The 25,266-nt window shown below is 29.5% G+C and overlaps 1 protein-coding gene across 1 annotated transcript in view; it reads right to left on the bottom strand.

Moving 5' to 3' along the window:
- LOC107168139 (uncharacterized) overlaps positions 1-24,305 on the bottom strand; it is a 43,722-nt gene extending 19,417 nt beyond the window's left edge. The window contains exon 1 of the mRNA XM_015517451.2: positions 23,716-24,305. Coding sequence (XP_015372937.2) covers positions 23,716-23,991 — 276 coding nt within the window. The 5' untranslated portion in view covers positions 23,992-24,305. The remainder of the gene's footprint in view (positions 1-23,715) is intronic.
- Positions 24,306-25,266: the final 961 nt, after the last annotated feature.

The following is a 25,266-nucleotide window of genomic DNA, read 5'->3' as shown; positions in this document are numbered from 1 at the left end:
ATATATCGATATTCGTAAAATATAAATTATATTATACTAAATAATATTATATTTGTATAAACAATAATAATAATAATATAAATATAAATAATAATGAAATAAAGTTTTCCATATTTTCTAAATTTAAGACGTATTATTATGTTTTTATTGCCTACTAAAAAAAGGTTGTTCAAACCTGCAGTGTGGCTCCTGGATATCATAGTTTTGTATTTTTTTGAAAAAATGGCTCTTTCCTACGAAAAGGTTCTCGACCCCTGGTCTAAACAGATAATATCATTAAACGATTTTCAAAAGTTAAAAAAAAGAAACATGGAATTAATAAATGTAGTATAAATATTTTTTTAGAAAAATGTTCATTTTTGTAATTAATTTAATATAATCACTTTTATAAATGGTTTCAGATGAAAATGTAGAGCAACAACTATTTAAAATATGTTGTTACTGTGAAAAAAAAAAATGATTCACATATTAGTAAAAACATATCATGTTAACTAAAATTTATAATAGATTAAAAATATAACTACCTAAATTCTTAAATTTTAACTAGACCCCCCTCCCAATTGGTGAGTGATAAAACCCACCTCTGATAATATGATATTAAAAAATAACTTAATAAGGGGATTGGAAGCGGTGATTTTCAGTCAGTGTCTAACACACGTACAACATAGGATTATATATAGATGTGTTCTATTTCCTACGTACCTACCGATTAATGTAATAAAGCGATATGAATTCTGAAAACAGATTTTAATTTGTCGTAAGTCTTCTTGAAATAGACTATCCCACTTTTTTGATATTACCTATCAAAATCCTAAAAACGATAGATTAAAAAATTATCATATTTTAATTTTTGGAGAAGATTAAATTAAAAAATCAAAAATGTGGGAAAGTCTATCTCAAGAAGACTTACAACAAATTAAAATCTATTTTCAGAATTCATATCGCTTCATTATATTAATCGGTATAGGTACGTTGGAAATAGAACACATCTATAATTCTATGTTGTACGTGTGTTAGACAAAGACAGAAAATCATCGATTTCAATCCCTTTAAGAATAATAAACTATTTAAAGGTAATTTCTAGCGGTTTTATTGATCAAATGCTTTAATTTTTTTTATATAAAATTGAAATATTTAAGGGAGTAAAATTATTTTTCATATTTTTTTTTTAACGAGATACTACGCTAAGTGAAGGACAATAATAATTATTATACTGCACGATAAAAAATAAACAAATGTTTTTTGTTGTGTTTGAGTGCAATAGAAAAAATGTTATGCCGCAGGGTTTAATTCGAATACAGAATAAAATATGTAAGGAAAAAGAGCTAATATTTTAAGATGCATTGAACCTTTTTACGAACTATACCTACAATATCTTATTATATATGTATATAATATTATTGTCGAAAAAAAAATATTGTCTAAACCGACTTTAAACGAATTTCGGAGAAAAAATACACAATAAAAAAGAATTTTGACCGTATTCTCAATACTGTCAATAGAATAATATTATGTCCTTCCTTACAAGTTATAACGAAGAATCGTATGTATAACGTATCGTGTAAATAAATGTTTGGTAAAAATAACGAAAAAAATCAACTACGGACACAACCAATGAGAGCGTTAACTCGCCCAAGGACACAAACACGGAGCACCGTGCAAGAATGAGAGAGAGAGAGAGAGAGAGCGCTCTAATAATAAGAGGGAGAGAGAAGGAATCTTCTCGACAACAAGTCCCTAGAGAACGGTACTTTTGTAAGACACACACACACATGATTTTTAATTCTAACGGTTCTTCGGCGTCAGTATATTATTTATCATGCGTGTATACATGTATAATATAATAATATATAATACACTTTATAGGTTAGGTATATACTATAGGTAAGTACCTAAAATTGGTTATAATATTATACGCTACAAACATTAGGTTACGTGATTTAATATTACATATATTATCGTGAACAAGTGACCAAGATAAGACACATACTAAAGAATGTCGAGTTTTAATAAAAAATATAAAAATATGAGGATGACGATAGAGCTGAGGTGTCAAAGCGATAGTGAGGATTGGGATGTTATTAAGGTGAATTAACGGTATTCGATCGGATTAAAATAATGATAAAAAACGTGAAAGATAAAGTATATTATATTTTCTGTAAGACTGACGACCGTTGTGGATCATCCGGCGCGACGAGAAAAAAAATGGAGAATAATTTTGATTTTTAGAAATATCTACACACCAGACACGAGTCAATCGCCACATATTATTATCATTATCATTACCACAAATGTTGTTAAACACAAATCGTAATAATATTTAGAACACACGTCTGTGAAACACACCCTCAGTTAACGCAATTTGTTTCAATATTTTGCAACACCTTACATTGTAATTTAATTTGTCCTTATCGTATTCCTTATCTCAAATACACGCGCAGAATTCTGGGATACGTTGACAATTTTTTCTATACTTCCATAATATTATCTACAATTTGATAATTTTTTTTACGTTATAGTAATAAAAAATAAAATATACATGATGTATAGTGCAACAATAATTACATAACATTATAAATTGCCGCAATTTGATACTTTTCGACAAGTTTGTGATGAAGGCATGTTAAATACAAGTTAAGCTGTACCTATTGGCAAAAAATAAGTTAAAACAATGATTTTATAAGTGATATTTACATCACATTAAAATTAAATGCTACAAGTTAACCTAACCAACCATAAGAATTATGATATAATAATATTAAAACTAGGTAGGTATATTGTTTTACGTTTGGTATATTATTATTGAAATGATGTATATCTTTATAGTAGTTGGTTTTTTTTTTTTTTTTTTTTTTTTTTAACACGGTCATAATTATAATTTTTCAAGAACGAAAAAATAATTAATTTCATTAAAAATATAAAAAATATCAGTATCTATTTAAGCAAAAAAAAAATATGTTGTTAATTAGAGTGTACGAGCTGTTTAATTTTCTCTTTTACCGTGTTGAAAAAAAAATGTAGTTAATAAAAAAGATGAAAACTAGCGACGACGCTGTGAGAAACATGGATAAAACACACGTTCTATTTATTCAGTGTTAAATAATAATGGTAGCATAATGAGAACCAATCGGGTGGTTTGAACGTATACCGAAAACAAATACCATGCCAGTTTATATAACATTGAATTTTACAAAAATGTGCATTGTAGTAAAAAAAGTAGAAGAGTAATAGAGGAAAACCCAGTAGGGAGGAGACCTCTTGGAAGACCGTAGTTAAGATTGGAAGATTGCATTAAGAGAGACGCTGAAACAGTGGAGCCGAAGAGTCATTGGCAGGAAGTAGCAGAGGATATAGAGATAGGTGGCAGTATGTTTATCTAGAGGTCTTGAATGGCCGAAACCAAGAAAGAAGAAGAAGAAGTTAGTAAAAAAAGTAACAGTTCTGTATAGATCTCATAGATGTCAGACGTGTCATGCAAACACTGGCAATGTTAAGCATATTTACTCAATTTTATCATAACAACGAATCGAAGTTAATTGCGAACCCGATACGGTAAAGAGCTGAAGAGGTGGTCAATAAATCTAGAAATTGGGCCATAATTTCGCATAACCAGAACACAACTTGCATAGATTTTCAAAATGTTCAGTATAGAGAGAGGTCGCTTTATAAGTCTAGAACGAAAATATGATGAAGAGTTTATCACTAACGTATTTTAAATTAAAAACATAAATACTTACAAGCATATTTTACAAAATTGCATTTTCAAATATATATTACAAATTACTCTCGAATATGTAGACTTTAAGATTTTTACAGTAAACGTAAGCCTTCCTTAATAAATATATATATATATATATATATATATACATATATATACACACTTGGGGAGAACATTTAAAATGGGGATTAAGGATTATTCTCAGAAACCACGATCCTTGAATACATGCAGCGCTCTTCGTCATTTTTCCAATGTTGGTAATAAATTATACAACATCATATAGATCTTTAAATAAAAAATAAAATACCATGTAATCTTCATACTCTCGTATTATTCCTTCGACTCCCTGGACGTGACTATATTGTGTTCGTGACCCCAGGATGAACAGTTTATATCGAATATTATACATTATTATATAGGTACTTATATTATACAGTGAAATATAGTACATGTCACAGTGTTACCACCACTTCGTTGTGAATTTATATAATATAAAATATATAATATATTACCTACAATGTAAAAGACTTATTGTTGTGTTTACGGTAGAATACAGATTATTGTTCGGTCGAAATTCGGACGGTTTTTTTCCCGTCTTTATTTCAATCGAATGCTACACGTCTGTGTATACGCGCGAAAACGTGTTCACATTCGATATTGTTCGTATTATATTATACTATGAATTTTCAGCTCGGTCGGTAACGATATTAGCGCGTTAAGCACGTACGGGCCATAATCGAAAAAAAAAATAACACGCGAAAATAAACAAGAAGTTATTCGACATAAGATGTATAGTTCATTTGGTATCCGAATTTACACTGTTTGAATTAGTTTTATTTTATTCACGAATCGTTCAATTAAAACCAATTAAGAAAAAACCCTACGAAAAATACTCTTGATTGATGTAATGCTTGATTATAGTCTATAGTTGATATTGTGAAAAGTTAAAGACAATTTAAGAAATTGAATTTTTCTTTATAGAACACATTTTATTTTTTTATCTACAAAATAAGCCACTAAACGTAATACAACTACGTAGATATCCAAAAATAAAAAATAAATTAAACTATCAAGATACTTTTTCAGAACAGTCAATATAAAATATAATATTGTTGACATTTATTAACATAGGTAGTTGGATAATAAAATTGCATTGCAATTTATTAAATGGCCTATTCAATAAAAAAAGGTATTTCCGTTTAGTGTACACTTAGAAAACCATTGTTTAACAACGGAATTTAATTCAGAACACTTCTATATTTGTACTGTTTTTACTTTTTGAATTTGTATATTTTCTTGTATTTAATTAATTATTGAAATAATGATTATTAATTTCAAGTTAAAGGTAGTGACAAATTATGTCACAATAAATTGTTATTTGTACATAGTTAAACATATTTAATATTGCAATAATAAAACAGTATATTTAATTTTTATAATGTTATATATATATATATATACCGTGTGTCCCAAAAAACAGGGGCCACTTTACCACTCATTACCATGAAAATATTTTTCAATTCGGTTTGGGGGACATTAAACTAGACTAATGGATCATAAATTTCTATGACTTACAATTTTTTTAACTCATGTATCTTGCGCATGCGCAATAAAACTTACATTTTTTTTAATGGCAACCTGTAATTTGAATATCATATTCGGGTTTTTCGATTTTTTTAAGCCATTTTGATGTATCAACTTGTGTCCTAAACCCAAAATTGACTAAACTAGAGCTATGGAGAATTTAAAAAATTAAAAAATTAAATTAATTAAATTTTTTTTTTCTAACTGTAGTACGTACTTATTTTTTTTAAAACACCATGCACAAACAATCAAAATTATTATTATTACACATTATGAAATTGCATATGGTCTTAATTGGCCGATATTGAAAATTTCAGTTGTCTATAAATATCTCAAAAAAAGTCAAAATATTTTGAAAATTAAATCATGTAAATAAAATGCCAATCTAAATAACTGGTAAAATTTTCATGTATCTACGACTTATACTTTTTGAATAATAACAAATATTTAAAATCGTTTGAGGATATATCGTTATCGTTATGCTATTTCGTAAAAATTTAAAATTCAAACGCACTTAAAATTTTTCCTATCTTATTTTATTATTACACATTATGAAATTGCATATGGTCTTAATTGGCCGAGACCAAAAAAGAAGAAGTGTATTTTTGTTTCCATCAGAATTACCTATAATTAAGTATCTATTAAAATAATAATGAGCATTGGTATTTCTATTTTTGTTATTTACCTACCTATACCTATTAAAATGTGGAACTTATTATAAATTTAATTTTTTAATTTTTTAAATTCTCCATAGCTCTAGTTTAGTCAATTTTGGGTTTAGGACACAAGTTGATACATCAAAATGGCTTGAAAAAAATCGATAAACCCGAATATATGATATTCAAATTACAGGTTTCCATTAAAAAAAATGTAAGTATTATTGCGCATGCGCAAGATACATGAGTTAAAAAAATTGTTAGGTTTGGTCGTCCAACATTTTTTTATCGACACTTCAAAAAAATCGAAAATTTCAGTGGCCTATAAATAACTCAAAAAAAGTCAAGATAGATAGTCAATAGATATCACTAACATAAACATTTGGTGAAAATTTCAAGTATTTACAGTGATTAGTTTTTGAATTTCAACCATATAAAAAAATCCCTTAAAAAATCGATTTGGTCGAAAACTGGGTTTGCGTAAAAATTCGCGTTTTTCTGTCATTTTTTATTTTTATTTTTCTCGATTTTTTTGAAAACTGTTGGAAAATATTTACTTTTGACCTCTTTAATTCACCAAGGATATTCACTTTTACATCGGAAACCACCCCCAAAGTTTGAAATTGAATCATTATTTTGACTAGTTATGCTGTACACAGCCACACACACAAAAAAAATACAACACATCATTGTAAAATCAATACATTCATCACTTCGTTCAGATTCTACAATATATGACTTGTTATAACATAAATAAACAGGGTTAAATACGAGATTAAATACGTACAAGCCTCAACTAACAAACTTACAATCATAGAGATCTAATTTTATTATTTTCATTTCTAATAATTGATGAATATATATATTTATATTTTATATTCCCTCTGATGTCAGAGTCTAAACATTATCTTTAGTAATTTTATGTTAAACCGAAATGTGCCCTTGTGTCTATACTGTCGCATACCAGGTTTGACACTTGTAATGGAACGTAATGAAACCAACTAATTGATTCATTATCTTATATAATTGTTTAAAATGTAAATGTAGGAATCGTTATGTTAATTGATACAATTATAAATCAAATACGCACATTAAGGATTTTTAATTTTCAAAGAAAATATTGTCATATACTCATAAAGTATACCAATGAGAATTTTTCAAATTCTTCGGTTTCGAAAATACTATTCTCTGTAAGTATATTATAGAACATTACAAAGGTACACGGTAATATAAACTTATACATTATAATCAATTAAACTGCAATTATGTTCGGGGCCATAAATTACATCGAAATATTATAGTTTAATAGCATTCCAATGAAAAATGTAATATTAATGAATAACGACATCGTCGAAGCAATCAACAAGATAATAAAATAATGCGCAGACGTGTGCGTGAATTAATCTTTAGCGATACAAACACATACCAAACAGGAGTAGCCCTAAATAATAAATAATGTTAATATAATATTGTTTAACGGGCATGTAATTTATAACCGACTATTGAACGCACTTTTTATATCGTTCTTTTAGCTATTTGGGGAAAAAGTACACAAACCCACTTCATAAATTGTAAAAATTTCAAAAATAAATCCTTAGATCAATCCTAAAACTCAAAGATTATATTAAACTTTAATTGAAGCCTGAAAGTTGCTTCAAGTCTATTGATTGATCTATTATTTAAAAGTCAACGGGTTCAATGCACTATGCACCAGCAACACCATTCAATCACCGAACCAGACCTCGTGTCCCCGTCCTTATAATTTACTTATTTAATTACTCAGTTACACGTATACTTTTAAGTTACCAATGTCTTAGTTACTCCTCCAATCAAAATTCAATATTAATTGTCTTTATCGCAGTTATTAAGAAATGTAAGATTTTAAGTTTGACCTAGTTATAAAATATACTAAATAACGTTTACAGGTCAATCTACTTCAGCAGTACCGTTCGGTAGATTTAATAATATAATATAATGTTATATATATATATATATATATATATATATACATGTAACCTGGTATATATAATATGGTATAATGGTAATAGGTGTATAATATTATTATGTATTATGTAGCTCAAACCACACGCATAAACGGCAAAACCGTTATTTGGCGACCGCCGCCGCCGTCGACACTGACATTCGCTCTGGGTCAACTGGTCGGCCGAGCGCTGTACGACGATGAACCGATTCTTCGAACGATTTCTTTACCAGATAAATAATAATAATAATAACAATAACAACAGTAATCATATAGTAGTGTAACATATTATAACATCACATTATTATTATACTGTGCAGTTTCGGGTGAACGAACCAACGGTACAGAATGTCGATGATTTTTCGATGTCGATTTTTATATTTGACATAATATATTATTATCGTGCGCGCACATACTAATAATAATGATGACAATAATATAATAATGGAACGAATATGACATATTATGGTTTATAATATGTCATTTAAACGCGTTCTCTGGACCGTGATTATTTAATACATAGTTTTTTTTCACGAGTTCGCACGATCGCAGCTGAAACACCATTAGCGAATAGCGACGACGCGCAACGTGCACGTCGTCGACCGATCGTCCAAAAAAAAAATATGGTAACATTTCAATTTTTTTTTTTTAAACCGTACACAAATACACGATACAATGGACGGACATAACACGCTATTATTCTTATATTATTATTATTATATCACCGAAATCGGATCGAACGCGGGGCCAATAAACCGCGAACGCGGTAGAAGTGTAAGCGCTTAGTCCTCCTTACTACAGCTTGTATTATACATACCAATCAGACGGTACTCCCAAATGGCTCGGAAAGACGATGCGTGAAAAAACCCAATACTAAAAACGACTTACGAATTCGTACGTGCGTTTCAGTGTCACAATAACGAGAATTCAAAACTATGTAATACAATTATAATAGTATTAGGTGGCCGTATAAAAATCCGGAAATACAAGACGAATTATAACTAAGAAAACAGGATGCTTTATAAAATAAATTATTTCAAAGTAATTTAAAAAAAAAAAAACATTTACCTACCTATATCATTTAATATTATAACTGAACTCCACATAAGATTATTTAATAAAAGTAGAATATTATAATGTATAATTAAAATAAATATTATATTTTAAATTATACTGAGGGGGAGTGCGTTTCCTTTTAAAGGTAATATAATATTTCTGTTCCAGATTGAAATAGGGTTTTTGGAAAGGGTATAACACGATTGCGAACGAATGTCGCTTATCGATGAATTTGTTTTTTTAGCCGAAAACCGAACGATTGCGAACTGTTTTTTTAGGCTACGTTGCCAAGTTTATATTTCAAAATATATATATTATATATAAATAATACAATGTGACGTTATAACTACGTTACAAACTAAAATAAAATTATACATAATAATAGGTAATGTTTAAAACGGCGATTGATTAAAAACAAATTCAATATAAATACTAACAATACTGTTCAATAATGTTTAATAAGTTACAAGCAGATAAATACACAAAAAAAATTAAAAATTTTTTAATAGTTTTTAAAATGTTTTTTCTGCATTTTTTTTTTATTTAATTTTTTCCTTGGTAGGAATTTTCAGTTTTTTGTAAATATAAAATTAGATTCTTATGGATTTTAAAATCATTTAAAATTTTTTAATGTTGATTCAATTCTAGATTTATCTTTATTGGCCATGGTATTACCTAACCTGTGTTTGTTTTAAAACTGAAAACACTGCGTGTGTTGGGGGGTGGGGGTTATAAAACTGACTTAAAATAATATATAATATAAATATAATTTACTAACAATAAATCTAGCAACGCTGTACGGAAAAAGGCAGATAAAAACGTTCGCAAACGTGATACGGGAAAAGGCCCGTTCGCAATCGTTCCATTCGCAATCGTATATCACCCTTTTAGAAAAAGCCGGGGAAAAAGCTAAGTAACTGAAATACAATTTTTTTTACGGTTATTAAATATTTAACCTATTTCATTGGATGCAAGTGCAATACAACTCGCATTTTTTTTCAAATATCAACACGTATTTTAACACCATCTTTAAATAAACTAATAGTTTAGTCATTTGGGCATTTAACCATGGTTCTAAAACCAACATCAATATGGAACATGTTCATCCTATTCATCAGTCTCTTTTGGTGAGACAGTAACAAATAATATTTTTAATTTAAATATTTTGTTTTACATGATACAAGACACGCCTGTTCAGTCTTGAGAGCATTCGATGGGTACAATTAGATAAAATACTGAAATACAGGGCCACAAGCTCGCTTTAGAATAATATAATACCTATAGTACCTACTTATTATTATCGTATACACGAATTGTTATAAACGTATAACAATATTAAATACTTCCGTTATCATACAGATCAATAACTATTAATTTCCTATTCGTATATTAATAATATTATTATTTGCTATTATTTTGTGCAAATACCAGGTTTAATGATGGATTAAGATTTGAAAAATAAATAATAAAAAAAGCTAGTAAGGAAGGCAAAGCAGTATGAAAGAATTTTTTTATTATAGCTTATAAACTGGTTTTGACAGAATTCATTTAATAAGTTCTAAATTGGATCATTAATAGATAAATCGCATTTTAAGACTACTTATTAAGTTTAGTTAATTGGAATGCAAAATTTTTTGTGACAAGAAAAACCTCAAACTCGAAAATTGATTAATCAACTGATGTACTAAAAAGGCATTGGAAAAAAAATCATACATTAAAAAATGAATGCGGTAACATTGTTAAACTAAGACCCAACCATGGTGAAAACTTACTAATCGCTAACTAATAAAAATAATACATTCTTCATTAAATGGGTTTATATATGTTACGGTAAATGATGTTAGATGGAGATTAACGTTATTCGCCGGTTATTAACGTTATTTACCAAATACACAGTTAATTGTTGTTATATACCAGTTATGCACGTGTATCTCAAATACTACAGTTTGAAAAATGATGTACCTAGGTAATTTTTGAATTTTTAACTTGTTCAATAACATCATTGTAGTCTTTATTAGACAAAAATGAATTATTGTCATCTCGTTTGTTCGTAAGAATATTTTTAATTTTGTCGTTGAAAGTTGTGCGAACAGTCTGTACATCGATAGCCATTTTAAATAAGTGGTTATTAATACGATTACAGTTGTACACATACTAATCTATATAAATTTTCGATAGGTATGATATTTTCAAATGTAACTTCCACAGCTCCACCGATGTTATAATATGTACAGTAATTATATGAGGTATATGTCCAGTCTCCAGTGTTAACCTTATCTGTGGCAGATAATGATTTATTAATTTACCCAATTAGTACCACAATTAGTTTAGCGATCACTTTATCATTGCTCGTTGGCCATTATTTTATAATCAAATCAACATTTCCCAAATCATACGGTTATTAATCTTATTCAATAGAAAATAACGAAATGCCCACATTCGTAGATAAATAACATAAATAACTGGCGAATAACGTTAATTTCCGATATGACATCATTTACCGTAACATATATATTATGAACACTGCATGGTGTAAAAATGTTATTCGGTATCTATAGATCTTGTATATTATGTAGATTTTAAATCACTTATTATTATTAATAATATTAATAGGGTTATAGAAAAAATTGATATTATATATTGAATGTTTAAATTAATACTAATTCAAAGTCCATCATAATAATTATTTTCATAAATATATACAAGTTATGACCGCAACTAAAAATAAAACTTATTATTTCTAAATCAGCGAACTATTATCTTATATAACTATCTTATATTATAAGATATAATTTATATAGTATGCGCACTAATGAAAATACTAACGCCACTCCATAATTATATTCTTTTATACCTATACTGCATGGGCAACGCCGGGCGGGACAGCAAGCAGAACCATAATTAATGTTTACGTAAAAAATGTTATACTCATACAAATTATAAATATGGCTATATTGTCGTAAACTTATGCATATTTACAATAATAAACGATTTAGTAATATGATTTATTTGTTTTTTATTTGAAATTATTTTTATCATTATTATTATTAAAACAACTATTTTCCAAGCATGCATCATCAAATCTGATTGTCCCATACTGCCATTTTTTAAAGGCAACGAAGTGCACGGGGTCAGCTAGTAAATATTAAATCGAGAAAAAATGGTGTGTAGAGTGAAGAAATAATTAATTTATATGTGCAATTATTTATTTATAAACAAAATGGTGGTAATATTAATAATATTATAAGCACTTTACGATGTTATAATAGTAGGGTGTATAATATACGGCGTATGTCATATGTGAACTATTTTCTTGCCTCCGTTAGTAATGCTCACCACTTAATAGGTCAATTTAAGCCTCGGAGCAAAAGAAGCAAATAATAATAATATATTTCGGACAACCCGTGGTAGGTCATTAGCGTACATTGACATACGCCGAGTAATTAATACATTATAATAAATACACGCGAAACTTTAGTGTACTCTCAGTGAACAGTACACATATGGCACTGACAAGTAATTTATTTCCTACAAATCTCATTGACCTAAAAAAAAAATCACAGAATGAATTTAAAACGTCCGTATATACAATGAAAGTGATCCGAGAAAACCTCACAGTGGGAGTAAAAAAATAAAAGTCGGTGTGCATTTTTCATGAACTATATATACTGAACCACCGATATGGACGCAATACAATAATATTTTTTAAAAAGGCCAACATGGTTTAATGTTTAATTATAACGCAACAAACGCACATCGTTGGGATGGTATAGATCAGTATAATTATTTTAAAACTGTAAATAAAGCTGTAATAAATTAATGAATAAGTTATCACGAAAAACGAAACAAAGAGGTTCGTTAGACAAATAACTTAGATGTAACTGATATAAGTTTAAAACATTTCAGAAACGAGAAAAGCAATTACTTTGAACTGTATTTTATCACTAGAAGAAGAGAACGGTCATAAATAACTATAATAAATAATAACATATCAATAGTGGTAGTCAGAAAAAAAAGCCATGGAAGAAATCCAGGGAAAAATAATCCACAGAAAAAATCCATGGGAAAAATAAGCCAGGGAAAAAAGTTAAACTACAATGATTAAATATTTAACAATTAAAATTTAAGTATTAGATTAGGTAGGTATTATTTAAAAAATGTTTACACATTATATTGGTCAAATATATAAAAAATAAAATTTAAAGTATCATTCAAAACTTTTAAACATTGGTCATATAGTATACATATATATAAATGTATAAAATTATGAATACACAGGTTATATGTTAATTAATTTAAAATGTTTAACACAGTTGATCATACTGTATTGTCTGTATTCATATATAAAAATAACATAATATTTTGTGGGTATTATCGTAAAATCAATTAATTTATATTTTACACCCTAGATATGTATATAAGTATAATGTATATACCTTGTACAGAGTGAAACTTTTTTAAATGTATATGTTGCAGTGTGAACTACATGCTATCTTGAAATAAATTAATTTATGTATATTTTTAATTTAAATTTTTTGTTTAATAAAATCAATACATTCATTGTTGTTTAGAATCTAAAATATATTTATTACTATGAATAATAAATAATAACATATAACCTGTGTATTAATAATTATATATATATATACAATAATACCTAATTTAATACTTTAATTTTAATTGTTATATACTTAATTATTGTAATTTGACTTTTTTTTCCGTGGCCTTTTTTCTTTGGATTATTTTCCCCGTGGCTTTTTTTTCCTACATTCATTAATAGTATAGCAAACCAAATGGCGATAACGTGCGAGAGAGAACCTACAAACGCAACGAGTATATTATTAAAAAACAATATGATGAAGTATTCAGTATTGAAGACATGGGAATCATTGTTGTATATTATTATTTCAATCAAACATTTAACCAATCAAACATATTATATTAGTCAATTGACGATTCGCGTAATATCCCATCGTTCTCTCGGCTAGTTTGTGGGAACGAAACGTTGCATATTTTTACACGTGTCAAACTGGTTTGGCCGATACACCTAGATAACCGGAAGTGCAACGACACCACACAAAACAGGAATAAAATGTAATTTTCTTACAGTCGAATTCAAGGAATAAAAATACGTATAATTATATTTTAAATATAGGGACAGATTTTTCAATGGTAATACCAAGCAGAGATCAAATCAGAATACCACCCTGGCACGATGACACCATTAACCGTGGAAATCATTCTACGACACTCCTCTAGACCGTAGGCATAAGTATGTTTTTCAATCAACGAAAGGGGGATGGAGGTTTAATTATGAAATCAAATATTAATTTAAATTATGTATAAAGTAATACCTATTTACAGGCTATATGAAGCTCAAACATCTCTCGTTTTCAGCTGACTTGTTAAATTATTCTTATCCAATTAAATATCATTAGACATCTTTTAATGTTACGTAAAATATATGTTTTTCACTTCATATAAAATAAAATCCATGTTTCTCCCTTACGAAACAGTCTACAGTCTACGAATGATGCCGATAACAATATGATGTCTTTGTATAAATACCATGACTAAAGTGTCACCTTATATTTATTTGTTTAGAGTTTGAGTTCCTCAAAGCCTCAGCCCTAGTCACGCAAATGCTTAGCCTATAGATACCGTAGGACTGGCTCTTCTATACTGTCACTTTCCATCCGAATTTTTTTGGATATTTATGAGTAAAAAAGGAGACAAAGACATTTACGATTTCATCGCGTCGTCGACTGTAATCGATAAAAACAGCAGCGCGAAGATGTCATATTGTGCCGCGCTGCACAGTATAGGTACGAGGACGGTTATCTGTAGTGTATTTTGTACATAAACACCGGCCGTGGTTGTCGGAAGGTCAAGGGGGGGTGGGTGGCATCCTTAACACGGTAATGAGGGGGGAAGAGAGGTATTCTTTGCACGGTTGTCCATTGTAACACACACACACACACACACACACACAGTGCAATAACAACAAGTAACAACAACTATTATTATTACTATTTTACTACTACTATTACTAGTTGCTTACACGCACACGCGCGCGCAGAGGACTAACGACAACCGGCAGTGGCGGACACGCAAGTGTAGTGCCCGTGGTACTGAACTTGGCGGACCGGTGCCATTGACCGGCGACAGTTTCAAGGTTCCTCCGCCGCCGTTGTTCTTCAGGTCGCCGCCGCAGCAGCGAGCCAGCTACTTCTAAAACTACTACTGCCACCACCACCACAACATCGACGCCGAAGACTATTACTATAATAATAATAATATATTATATTATAGTATAACCATGGAGCAAGAGTGTAGTAACCGACCGCCGTCAACGGACCATAAGAAACGCGTTAAACATAATAATGCTATTTTATTCTCTCCGAAAAAAAAATTACTTGGTTTTTTTTTGTTTACGGTAGTGACTGAACCCTCCCCCCTTACTGTCACCCGCCACGGTCGTCGTTTTCCCCGTCCGCGTTCTATACACTGTTGAACCCGTCACCGATGCGCCTCGAGTAGTATTTCGTTACACCTTACGCGGTCGCCGGTGCGGTAGACAGTCGAAGATGCAACAAGTGTAACGAGGCGGGGGTGGTGTGCCGTCGTCATCGTTATTATTGTTACAGTAGGAATAATAATATTATTAAAACGATGTTGTGTGTGTACAACAATAAAACCATGGTCGGCAGTGGAAAGTTACTCGGTCTAAAAAGGGGAGAGGGATGGTAGAAAATCACAAAACGCAATTATTTGTGACATTTAAGTGCAGACTGCGAAAAATATGTTAGGATGAATCTCGTCAACCGCGCAAGTATGTTGGAGAATATAATATATCGTCGTCAATGCATACATTTTAAAATTGTGATTTTTTTGTATTTTAAAAACTAGTAACTCAATATTAACGCAGTCCAGATATGGGGAAATGCTAAAAAAGTCCCGTTTACATAAGATACTCGAAAAGCTTTTCAAAATATGATCTTAAATAATAATTAAATGATCCACCCTAATATAATATCAAACAATACCCTACATATAGATTGTAACTTAAAAATACGATAATTCACGACGAAGCTAAATATTTCTATAGAAAATTTCTAAACTGTTTATCTTCCCATTAAGAATCTATAATTCCAGGTAGGCTACTAAAGAGACTTAAACGCAAATGGTGCCGAGATTTATGATTTATTAGTTATTACGTTGAATCAAAAAAAATCACTTGCATAGCAATGAATGTAATTATTACCTACCTTCATAATAGACCGGTTCACTCTAATATTTAAAATAACAGGGTATAATGAATTCATCTAAAAGTTAAATTTACTTTATTATAGGTAAATTAGTAAGAATGTTGTAAAAAAAATAACATAGAATATATACATACATATATATATATATAGGGTTCTTTTAATAGTTAATATTACTTAAAATAAAGTGTTATAAAATGTCGAGTAAAATGTTTAAAAGAACCTGTGTTCGAGAGTGGAGAGTATTTTTTCATATTATGTTGATTGATGAATAATAAGTTATATAAATTTGAAAAACTAAATTATTTATGTACTTATTATAACCGCATTATAAAAATGTAGCCTTAAATTAATTTGATGATAAGTAAATTCGATCTAATGTTCATTAACTAAAAATTATAATTTGAAGATAATTTACGATACAACATATCGAAAACAGTTTGCGCGGAATAAAACCACTCAGGGTGTAGGTAGTAACAAAACTCCAAATTAAATTGATATGCAATTTAGCTGTGAAAATTATTTTAGGAATGTTATAAATTTTTGATATCACTTAGACGAAAAAAATTCTTACTGTATCAAAATTCAGACATAATTTTCTTGTTTTTTATACATGAATCAAAAAAAAAAAGATACTTTATGTCAAAGTTCTCTTTTTAATGTAGTTAAAATTTTGTTTCTTAGTTATATGAGTTATGACTGTGGCCTTCTCGATTCTTACTAGTGCAAAACAGTTATTACTTATTAATTTATTACCGAGTATTAATGTCTATTCTTACATTTGTATGACGTACACACACATGCGGGCGTAGAGTCCTCTAGACACGGTGTGTTGGACAGGAACCATTTAGGGCCAGTTGTACCGTCTCTGATTAAAGTTAACCGGAGATTAATCGGCCGAATTTGCACGGTTAAATATCTGTTATCAGCTGATTAAGCGTAATCGAAGTTTAACCGTAGACGGTACAACTGGCCCTTAACCATTTAACGATTTCTTCTTTTTAAAAATCAATTCACCAATAAATGTATACGTTTTTAAAATGCACGCACATACACGCGAACTGCCGATTATTGGGTTAGCGGCGTACATGATAAGATATTTTTTTATTTATGAGCGCGTTCGGAACATAGCCGTTTAATTATACTACGAAGAAAAACTCCGTTACTGCAATGGGATACACAAATATAAAAAAAATCATTTAACACTCGATTTTAAATTATTATACGCACATCATACACAAACAATATGTTTTCTTTCAATAATATTATTATTATTACGATAGGTATAACCTTGTGAAGGCGAGACGCTTCGCGGACACGTGGTAGACTAATATTTTAAAAATTAATAAAATACTATAAGTTTGTTTTAATTATAAATACAAAATAACAATGATCAATACTAAACATAGCATAAGCTAGGGATATCCTTTTGAATTGATAAATAAAAAACGAAATATTATAAAATAGCATTGAGAGTACTTCAATAAAATATTTATAAAAAATCAAGGAACTGATGAAAATGTTTTATGAGCTTTCCAACAATAATTTAAAATGATTCCCATTCGATTAGTTCCATTCGATAAATAAAAACAAACAAATAATTCTTAATTGACTTAATAACTTATAACTTCTTAACGTATACTGCGACCAAACCTATTTAAGCTTAAATTTGAACAATATTTTCTCCAATTCAATGTTATTTTCTATGACCATCATTTTTTATAACTCATTTATTCGTAAAATTTTGTTCACTTATTATCAAATTGTATGGCTAATTTTTCTTTTTGCAAACGACAAGGTTTTTATGGACAGTTATTAATCGATACCTATAATTTTTAATTTACAATACATTATTATAATAAAAAAACTAATTATAGTTCAAAAACCTTTAAAATAATAGGAAATAAATGCACTATGTATTTTTCCCACATATTCAAGTATAAAGAAGTATCAGGTGAAATAACTGCCTATACCTAAGCCTACACGCATTTATGAATATAGGTTATGCGACTCACAACACAAAAAAAAACGGTGTTAAGTGAATAGGAAACTTGTGGGTTCAACTCCTCCTTTTTTGTCTTCTGAAGTAACAATGGATGAGATCGGGTTATACGATTTAAATAATTATACTGGGTCGGCTAAGAACACTTAGTATTAAGCCGTCTATTTAATTTTGTTGAAGTTAAAAATATATATTTGGCCTGAGAATTAAAACAAAACTTACTAGGTAAAGTACATGAACTAAATTTATAAAATAAAAGATACATTAAATAAAATATTTTTAAATTTGTAGAAGATTCAAAAATTGAAGTAAAAACTATAAAACATTAAAACATTATTCATTATATTTTGTTTTGTAAATAATTAGAAAAAAAAACAAAAATCAAAATGTACTCATTGATCACGTATAGTTGGAATAGAGAACCTTGGAATAGAGAACGGACTTTTCGTTTAACACATTTGTCAAGAGCGCAAAAAATTACATGCCTAAATCAACCAAGGTCTAACTCTTCAATTTCATCCTTGTTTTCAAATAAAATATCAAGTAATCACGTTTTCATGTCACATAACTTATTTCCCACTTACAACCGAAATTAAATAGTCATCATTTTACGTTAAAAACAGAATAAAATTGACATTTTATAAAATGAGCTAAAGAAATATATTATGTTATTATTATTTACATATTACCTATAAGTACTAATATGTAGGATATGACTAAATTATAGGTAGATATAATTAATATTTTTTAGATGCATAGGTATTATTTGTAACTTGTAAGTTAATATTAGTATAATAATTATTACATGATATTGGTGATATAAAACTATGATCAACAATATGATTAACATTCATAACATAATAATATATAATAATAATTATATTATGATGTAGTTAGGTTTGCAGTAAGTAGCGAATATACGATGCGCGAATTATTGTCATGTTTCGGGTCATGGTTCATGGTTTTATATTGAATTCACGTCATGATTTATTTTATTGAAATAGTGAAACGTGAGTACTAAAAAACTCATGGTAACTGATTATAATTTATAAATACATAAATAAATAATACATCGATACATCGAATACATTAATATCTACTTATTACTTGCTTATTACTTTTGTACAAAATTATGAATATTATTCGATCAAAAATAATAAAACTAATAATGATTTAACAAAACAAGTAGATACTTAATGATTAGAGAGCAGAGACAAAAAATATGAACTATTACATTTACATTTCTTTTTTTTGTTTGTTTAAATTTAAAAGTATGCTAATTAAGACAAAAATAAAATTAGTGGTACTACAAATTTAACAGATATTTTATGCAGATATTTTCTAAATTCATTTCATTTTAGGTTTCATTAGTGAAAATATGCTCTTAATGACATTTAAATATTAGCCAAGCGGGTATAATCATTAATCATTATATTATTATGATATAAATGTAGGTAAGTTATTCATTTTTATAAATGAAGTTTTCCAAAACTACATGAAACGATTTTAAATTTTAGACATTGAGCGCACCGACAAATCAAAAATGTTATTTGTTTAGTTTTTATGTTTAAAAATAAATTGTTTTATGTTATTATTTTGTGATATATACATTATAATATACACACATTAGCAATATATATTTTTTTATATACTTTGTTGAAGTTAATAATAATTATCTATAAATAGTATTATTTGGTTTTTAGCTTTATTCCTTCACGGGAATATGGATTCTCTGCTTATAAATGTACATGTGATATTTTACTATGAAAATGAATAAGTAAGTATTATAATAGGTATATACATTATTTTTTTATTTTTATTTTTATATTGAATATTAAGAAATGAGGAGCCTGTGCAACCACTTTGTTAACTTGTTTCCTCAATTCTTGAATATGACTGTACAATAAAATAAATATTTGAAGGATTAGAGGCTCAGTTACAGAGCTTGGGAAAAAATAACTACCTATAGGATTGAATTGTTGTTAAGTAAAAATCCATTTGTAATATAAAAAATAAATAAATATTGATTCACTAATATTATATCTTTATATATTAACATGTGATATATGTAAGATGTATATTTTGAAAAAGATAAATTCAATTTTATGTAAAATTGTGTACATTGAATATATAACACTGTAGATCCGTAGGCATAATATTAATATGTAAACCTTAATATGATTGGTCATAGATATATAAATAACTAAATAATGAATGACCACAAAATGTTTGTTTGAAAATATTTTAGACATAAATAATAATAAAATGAACCTATCTGCCTATTTAATTTACAATTAATAATTTTAATAACAACTGCATATTTTAAATGTATTTAGTATTTTTTAATACCTATAATAGTGGCATAGTGTAAGTTATAATTCAATTATCATTGGGGTCGAAATAAAAAGTTGAGTCGGAATCTTAAAATATTCGGTAAATTAACATGGACATTTGATAGATACAAATTAGTGAATGATTTTTAGGATTTATTTTGGCGATGGAGTGATTTAGGTAAAAATATTTGTCTTGTATAATAATTTGAAGTAAATACAAAGCCAAACTAGAGAGGGCAACAAACCCGTACTATTATTGGACTTTTGAATTTGAACGTAATTGTAATAATAGTTTTTTAGTATAGAAAATCGCAAATTAAAGGATGTCAATATATTATAAGGAAAATATCTTAAAATGAAAAATAATTTATAAACATCACTGTTGTATCGTCATAATGCACAAACAATGTAACAAATAAGCTACCTCACGTATTCTTCATGATTCAACTGATAAACGGTGTATCTTAAAAAAAATAACAGCTAATTGCAATAGAGAATCCTTTAAAATATTATGAAGACATCGAGAAAAAAATGGTACAAAAAAGATTACATAGTAACAACTGATAAGTCTAATTTATATGAGATATAATATTATAATTAACATGTATTCAGCATATTTTAATATTGAGGCAAATACGAACCAGTGTGGATTTATACACATTTATAAATATAAAAATATGATTACTCATTACTTTATTTTAGCAGTGTGCATCGATTGCGTATAATTAATATCAATAAAATTATTAGAATTAAATATACAACCAAGTTAATGAGGGATAGCCATTAATATGGATAGTAAAAGATTTTAGTTAATGTATTTTATATATATTGAAATGTAGAAAAAAAATCACTGCATTCATTCCTACCGGAATTTTTAAATGCTAAGATCTAAAGTCACCCAATTTTTACTGCTAAAAAGAAGGAATAAGGTAGAATTTAGGCAATTGTTCCGTGTTCATAAGTTGAAGTATAAATATAATTTTACTATACGGGTTGATAAATATAAATAAACTAAACATAAATGAGAAATGAAAATAGATTTTTTCCAATATTGTTTACAATGATATTACCTACTAAAATAAATACAATATAGATTTTTATTTGTTAAAAAAAACAGGTATCAAATGTCCACTAATATTTTATATTTTTGTATAAGCTTATTATTTCACGCTCGATTAATAATAATAATAACCAGAAAGTTGTAAAATCGTAATTTATAATAATACATTGATTGGTTTTACCACACATTTAATAATATCAAGTTATTATATTTAACTTAAAAATCACTTATTGTGTAGTAAATGTTGCTATAGCATAAACATACCAATATTTACAATATTACTATTTTCCAATTTGTTTGATTTAAATTAAACAGATTAATTTATTTAAGGCTTCATTAATTATTAATGTTTAATCATGATTCATGACATGTAATCAATTAATATCAATGAACAGTTTTAAAAATGAAGACTTTAATTAATTCATATGAGTCCTTGTCTTTCAATATTAGTGCTAACGATAATAAATAGTAATGAATAAAGTAAAAACTAATAAATCGCATATAAAATATAAGTAGCTCACGTTTTCAAAAATATATCCATATAAATGTATGTATATTCGTATAAATATCTATTCTATGTATATAAGCGTGGATAAACCTTAACTCTTAAGTGTAGATAAACATAAACATATACATATTTATTATTTTAAAATAACAAGCTGTTAATTCGACTCTAAATTATATTTTGTTTGCATAGGCAAGCACACAAGTTTTGAATTAATTTTTTTTTTTACTGCTTAAAGCAGATTATTTATGTAATTAGTTAAACAAACAATAGTATTGTCGATGTTTTCAAGAAGTCTCAAGTCATATGATGGCGTACCTATTTAAAAATCACGCACGTTGTCTAAAAAAAATAAGGTGGATAAAAATGTTATACATTCATAATGCATAAGTATTGTTTTTCTTAAAAATAAAAGTTGAAATGGATATAAATATTAACTAATTAATGATAACAACTAGATACCAGATTGAATACGGATACACCATTTAAAAAAAATACGGGAGACTCACTCCCGTTCCGGTATCGTATCCGCACCGGTTTCTGTAATTCTTAACACAATAAACTTAAACATTTAATAATACCACCCTAGCTAATTAAAATCACAAGCCGTTTTCGCAAAACGACTTACGTAAGAACGACAGTAGTCGGGATGAAGCAAAACTATAAAATACAATTGTCAGAAGAGGTTATGGGAATGAATATTTCTCGTCGAACAGCACAAGTAACAGTGTAAAGATTTTAATTATTAATCGATCGTGAGATGTATGCAAAATGTGAGCAAAGGTACCCGTCGATTAAAATATAGTTACACGATTCTCTATTTTATATTTTAACGACAATAATAATAATTTGCGACTGTATTCAATGAGAATTCTATAGCGGCATGACACAATATGTGTAACCAGTTTTAACTTGGGGAAATCCGTATCGTCGCGAGAGCTGTCGATAATAATGTCAAATTGTCAACCCATGATTGCAATTTATGTCGGAAGCCGTACTTAAATTTAGATCGATTATCTCGGTTCGGGACGCGTGGCCATCGTGCATCAAACAGTCGCACGATAAACAATGTATGCGTTTATTTATGAGAAAAAAAAACATTTGGATTAAGGTCAGAAATCATCTTTGTAGAGACGATGACGCGGTTTCGGGACAGACGAGGCCGAATCTAAAGGCCAGCGTATAAGAACCACCAAGCGGGCACACAAAAACATGACCCCAGGGCATTTCCCGGTTCTATTTCCGCTGTTTAAAATATCGGTCGGCCGTAATCAACATTAATGCACGTACATAATAAATGTTATCAAACGCGAAAATTCAACAAATGACAAGATACTTTAATTGTTAATAGATAGTCACTTATACTTAAATTCGATTACTAGCTAGTTACATAACTATTTGTACTTAAACTTATTACTTAATGGTCGATAGGAATTTATCTTTTTATTTCTTTTTTTTTATACAAGGTACCTATCTACCTATTTGTTAACTATAACTACTACTAGTACTACTATCCAATCACTACGTTACTATGCAGTCCTAACACACTACTCACCTCTTCGCTAACGTTTCTGGGCAAGTGCTTGACCTGCAGCTGCCTGTCCTTGTGGAATTTGATCTTCGCGTCTTGCACATTCCGTTTGATCCTCTCCTCCGGTTCCTCTTCCCAAAACCGTTCGGTGGACGCCGTAGCCTGCAGTAACTGGTGGTTACCGGCGATGGCGATGCCGGCGCCGGCACCGTTCCAAAACGCCTTTGGATCATTGAGCTTGTACTTGAAACACGGGTGTCCCTCGACGGCGAACACCGATTTGGCGGTTTCCGTCGTCATCGTTCGGTGCAACACGAGCCGGTCAAGCAGGAATATATTATGTTTCGCGCGTTGTTTGAAAAACGTGGGTCGACTTAACGGTTTTTTGTTTTTGAATGCCTTCGTCTTCGTCGCAGAACGTATTGGTTTGGCAGTCGACTCCTACGTGAACGAAATGAAATTATCGTTTGGATGTTAAAAAAAAAAAAATATCACGATAATATATCAACAAAACGGACGTCGTCGTCGTCGTCGGTGTTATAATATTCTCGGGCTGGCGACGGTGCCGGACGACGTTCGAGAGCGCCAAGACGAGTGACAATGAAATACCTGGCCGATTGCGGCGGCGCGGTTCCGGAGAGGTGGTGAACCGGGCCACGCACGCGCAGTACCTTGCACGTGAACGTGTGTGTGCGAGTGCGCGTGTGCGTGCGTCTGTGTGTTGCTCGCGCGCGCGCTATTGCCGTGCGTATGCGCGCGTGTGTGTGGCTATGTGCCGACGTTCTGCGCGCGCACATCGAACGCACATGTTCGGTCGGCCGGTGAAGACGACATAGCCACATAGCGACGACGCGACCGATGCGTCCGTTGGTAGCGCGTCGGCGTCAACGCCTAACGGCGAACCGAAGACGGAACGTGTGATACGGTGACGGCGCAAACGGACCGGCGTGTGCCGGTTATATCGTCTCGGCAAAAGTTATTTCTCCCGATATTTTATTTCTCTCCGCCGTTTCTCATTTTAACATTTTTTTTCGTCGTCGAGGTGGGTGCTCTCTTGGCGGACTTACATTATTATTATTACTTAACCGCAGAGCAGCCCGTGAAAATTGTCCGTAATATTATAATTTACTCACATAATATGATAAAATGACCAAGTGTGACTAAATAATAATATGATTATTTGGTGTTACAATCTAGGCCGTCCCAAAGGAATAGCTGGTTAACAATCCTTTCGTAGTTTCATGTAATTTGTTTATAGCCTTCTTAAAGGTCTTTAGCCAGTAAAAGTAGTAAGATTTAAAATATTTCTGATACAGAGTATTATTATTTGTCATATTTTGTCGCTACACATTGGATTTGAGTCTTGACTTTACAACAACACGACCAAATGACACGTATTGTAATGTCGTCTGCGTGTGACATGTATCGGCAAGCGAACATCGGAAAACGATGGGTGTATGAATTATTTTCATCGTATGATCAGTACTAGACTCAGACTATATAGGGGCATAGGGCATAGAACAATTGAAAACAATTCAAACTCAGTGTTGGGTAAATTACTTTTGAAAAGTAATA

The sequence above is a fragment of the Diuraphis noxia genome, unplaced genomic scaffold, assembly GCF_037042655.1.
Source record: "Diuraphis noxia isolate RWA-SAM2 unplaced genomic scaffold, SU_Dnox_SAM2 contig0001, whole genome shotgun sequence".
Classification (NCBI taxonomy): Eukaryota; Metazoa; Arthropoda; class Insecta; order Hemiptera; family Aphididae; genus Diuraphis; species Diuraphis noxia.
The sequence above is the reverse complement of the archived record's forward strand: the minus strand, read 5'-3'. Positions and strand labels throughout refer to the sequence as shown.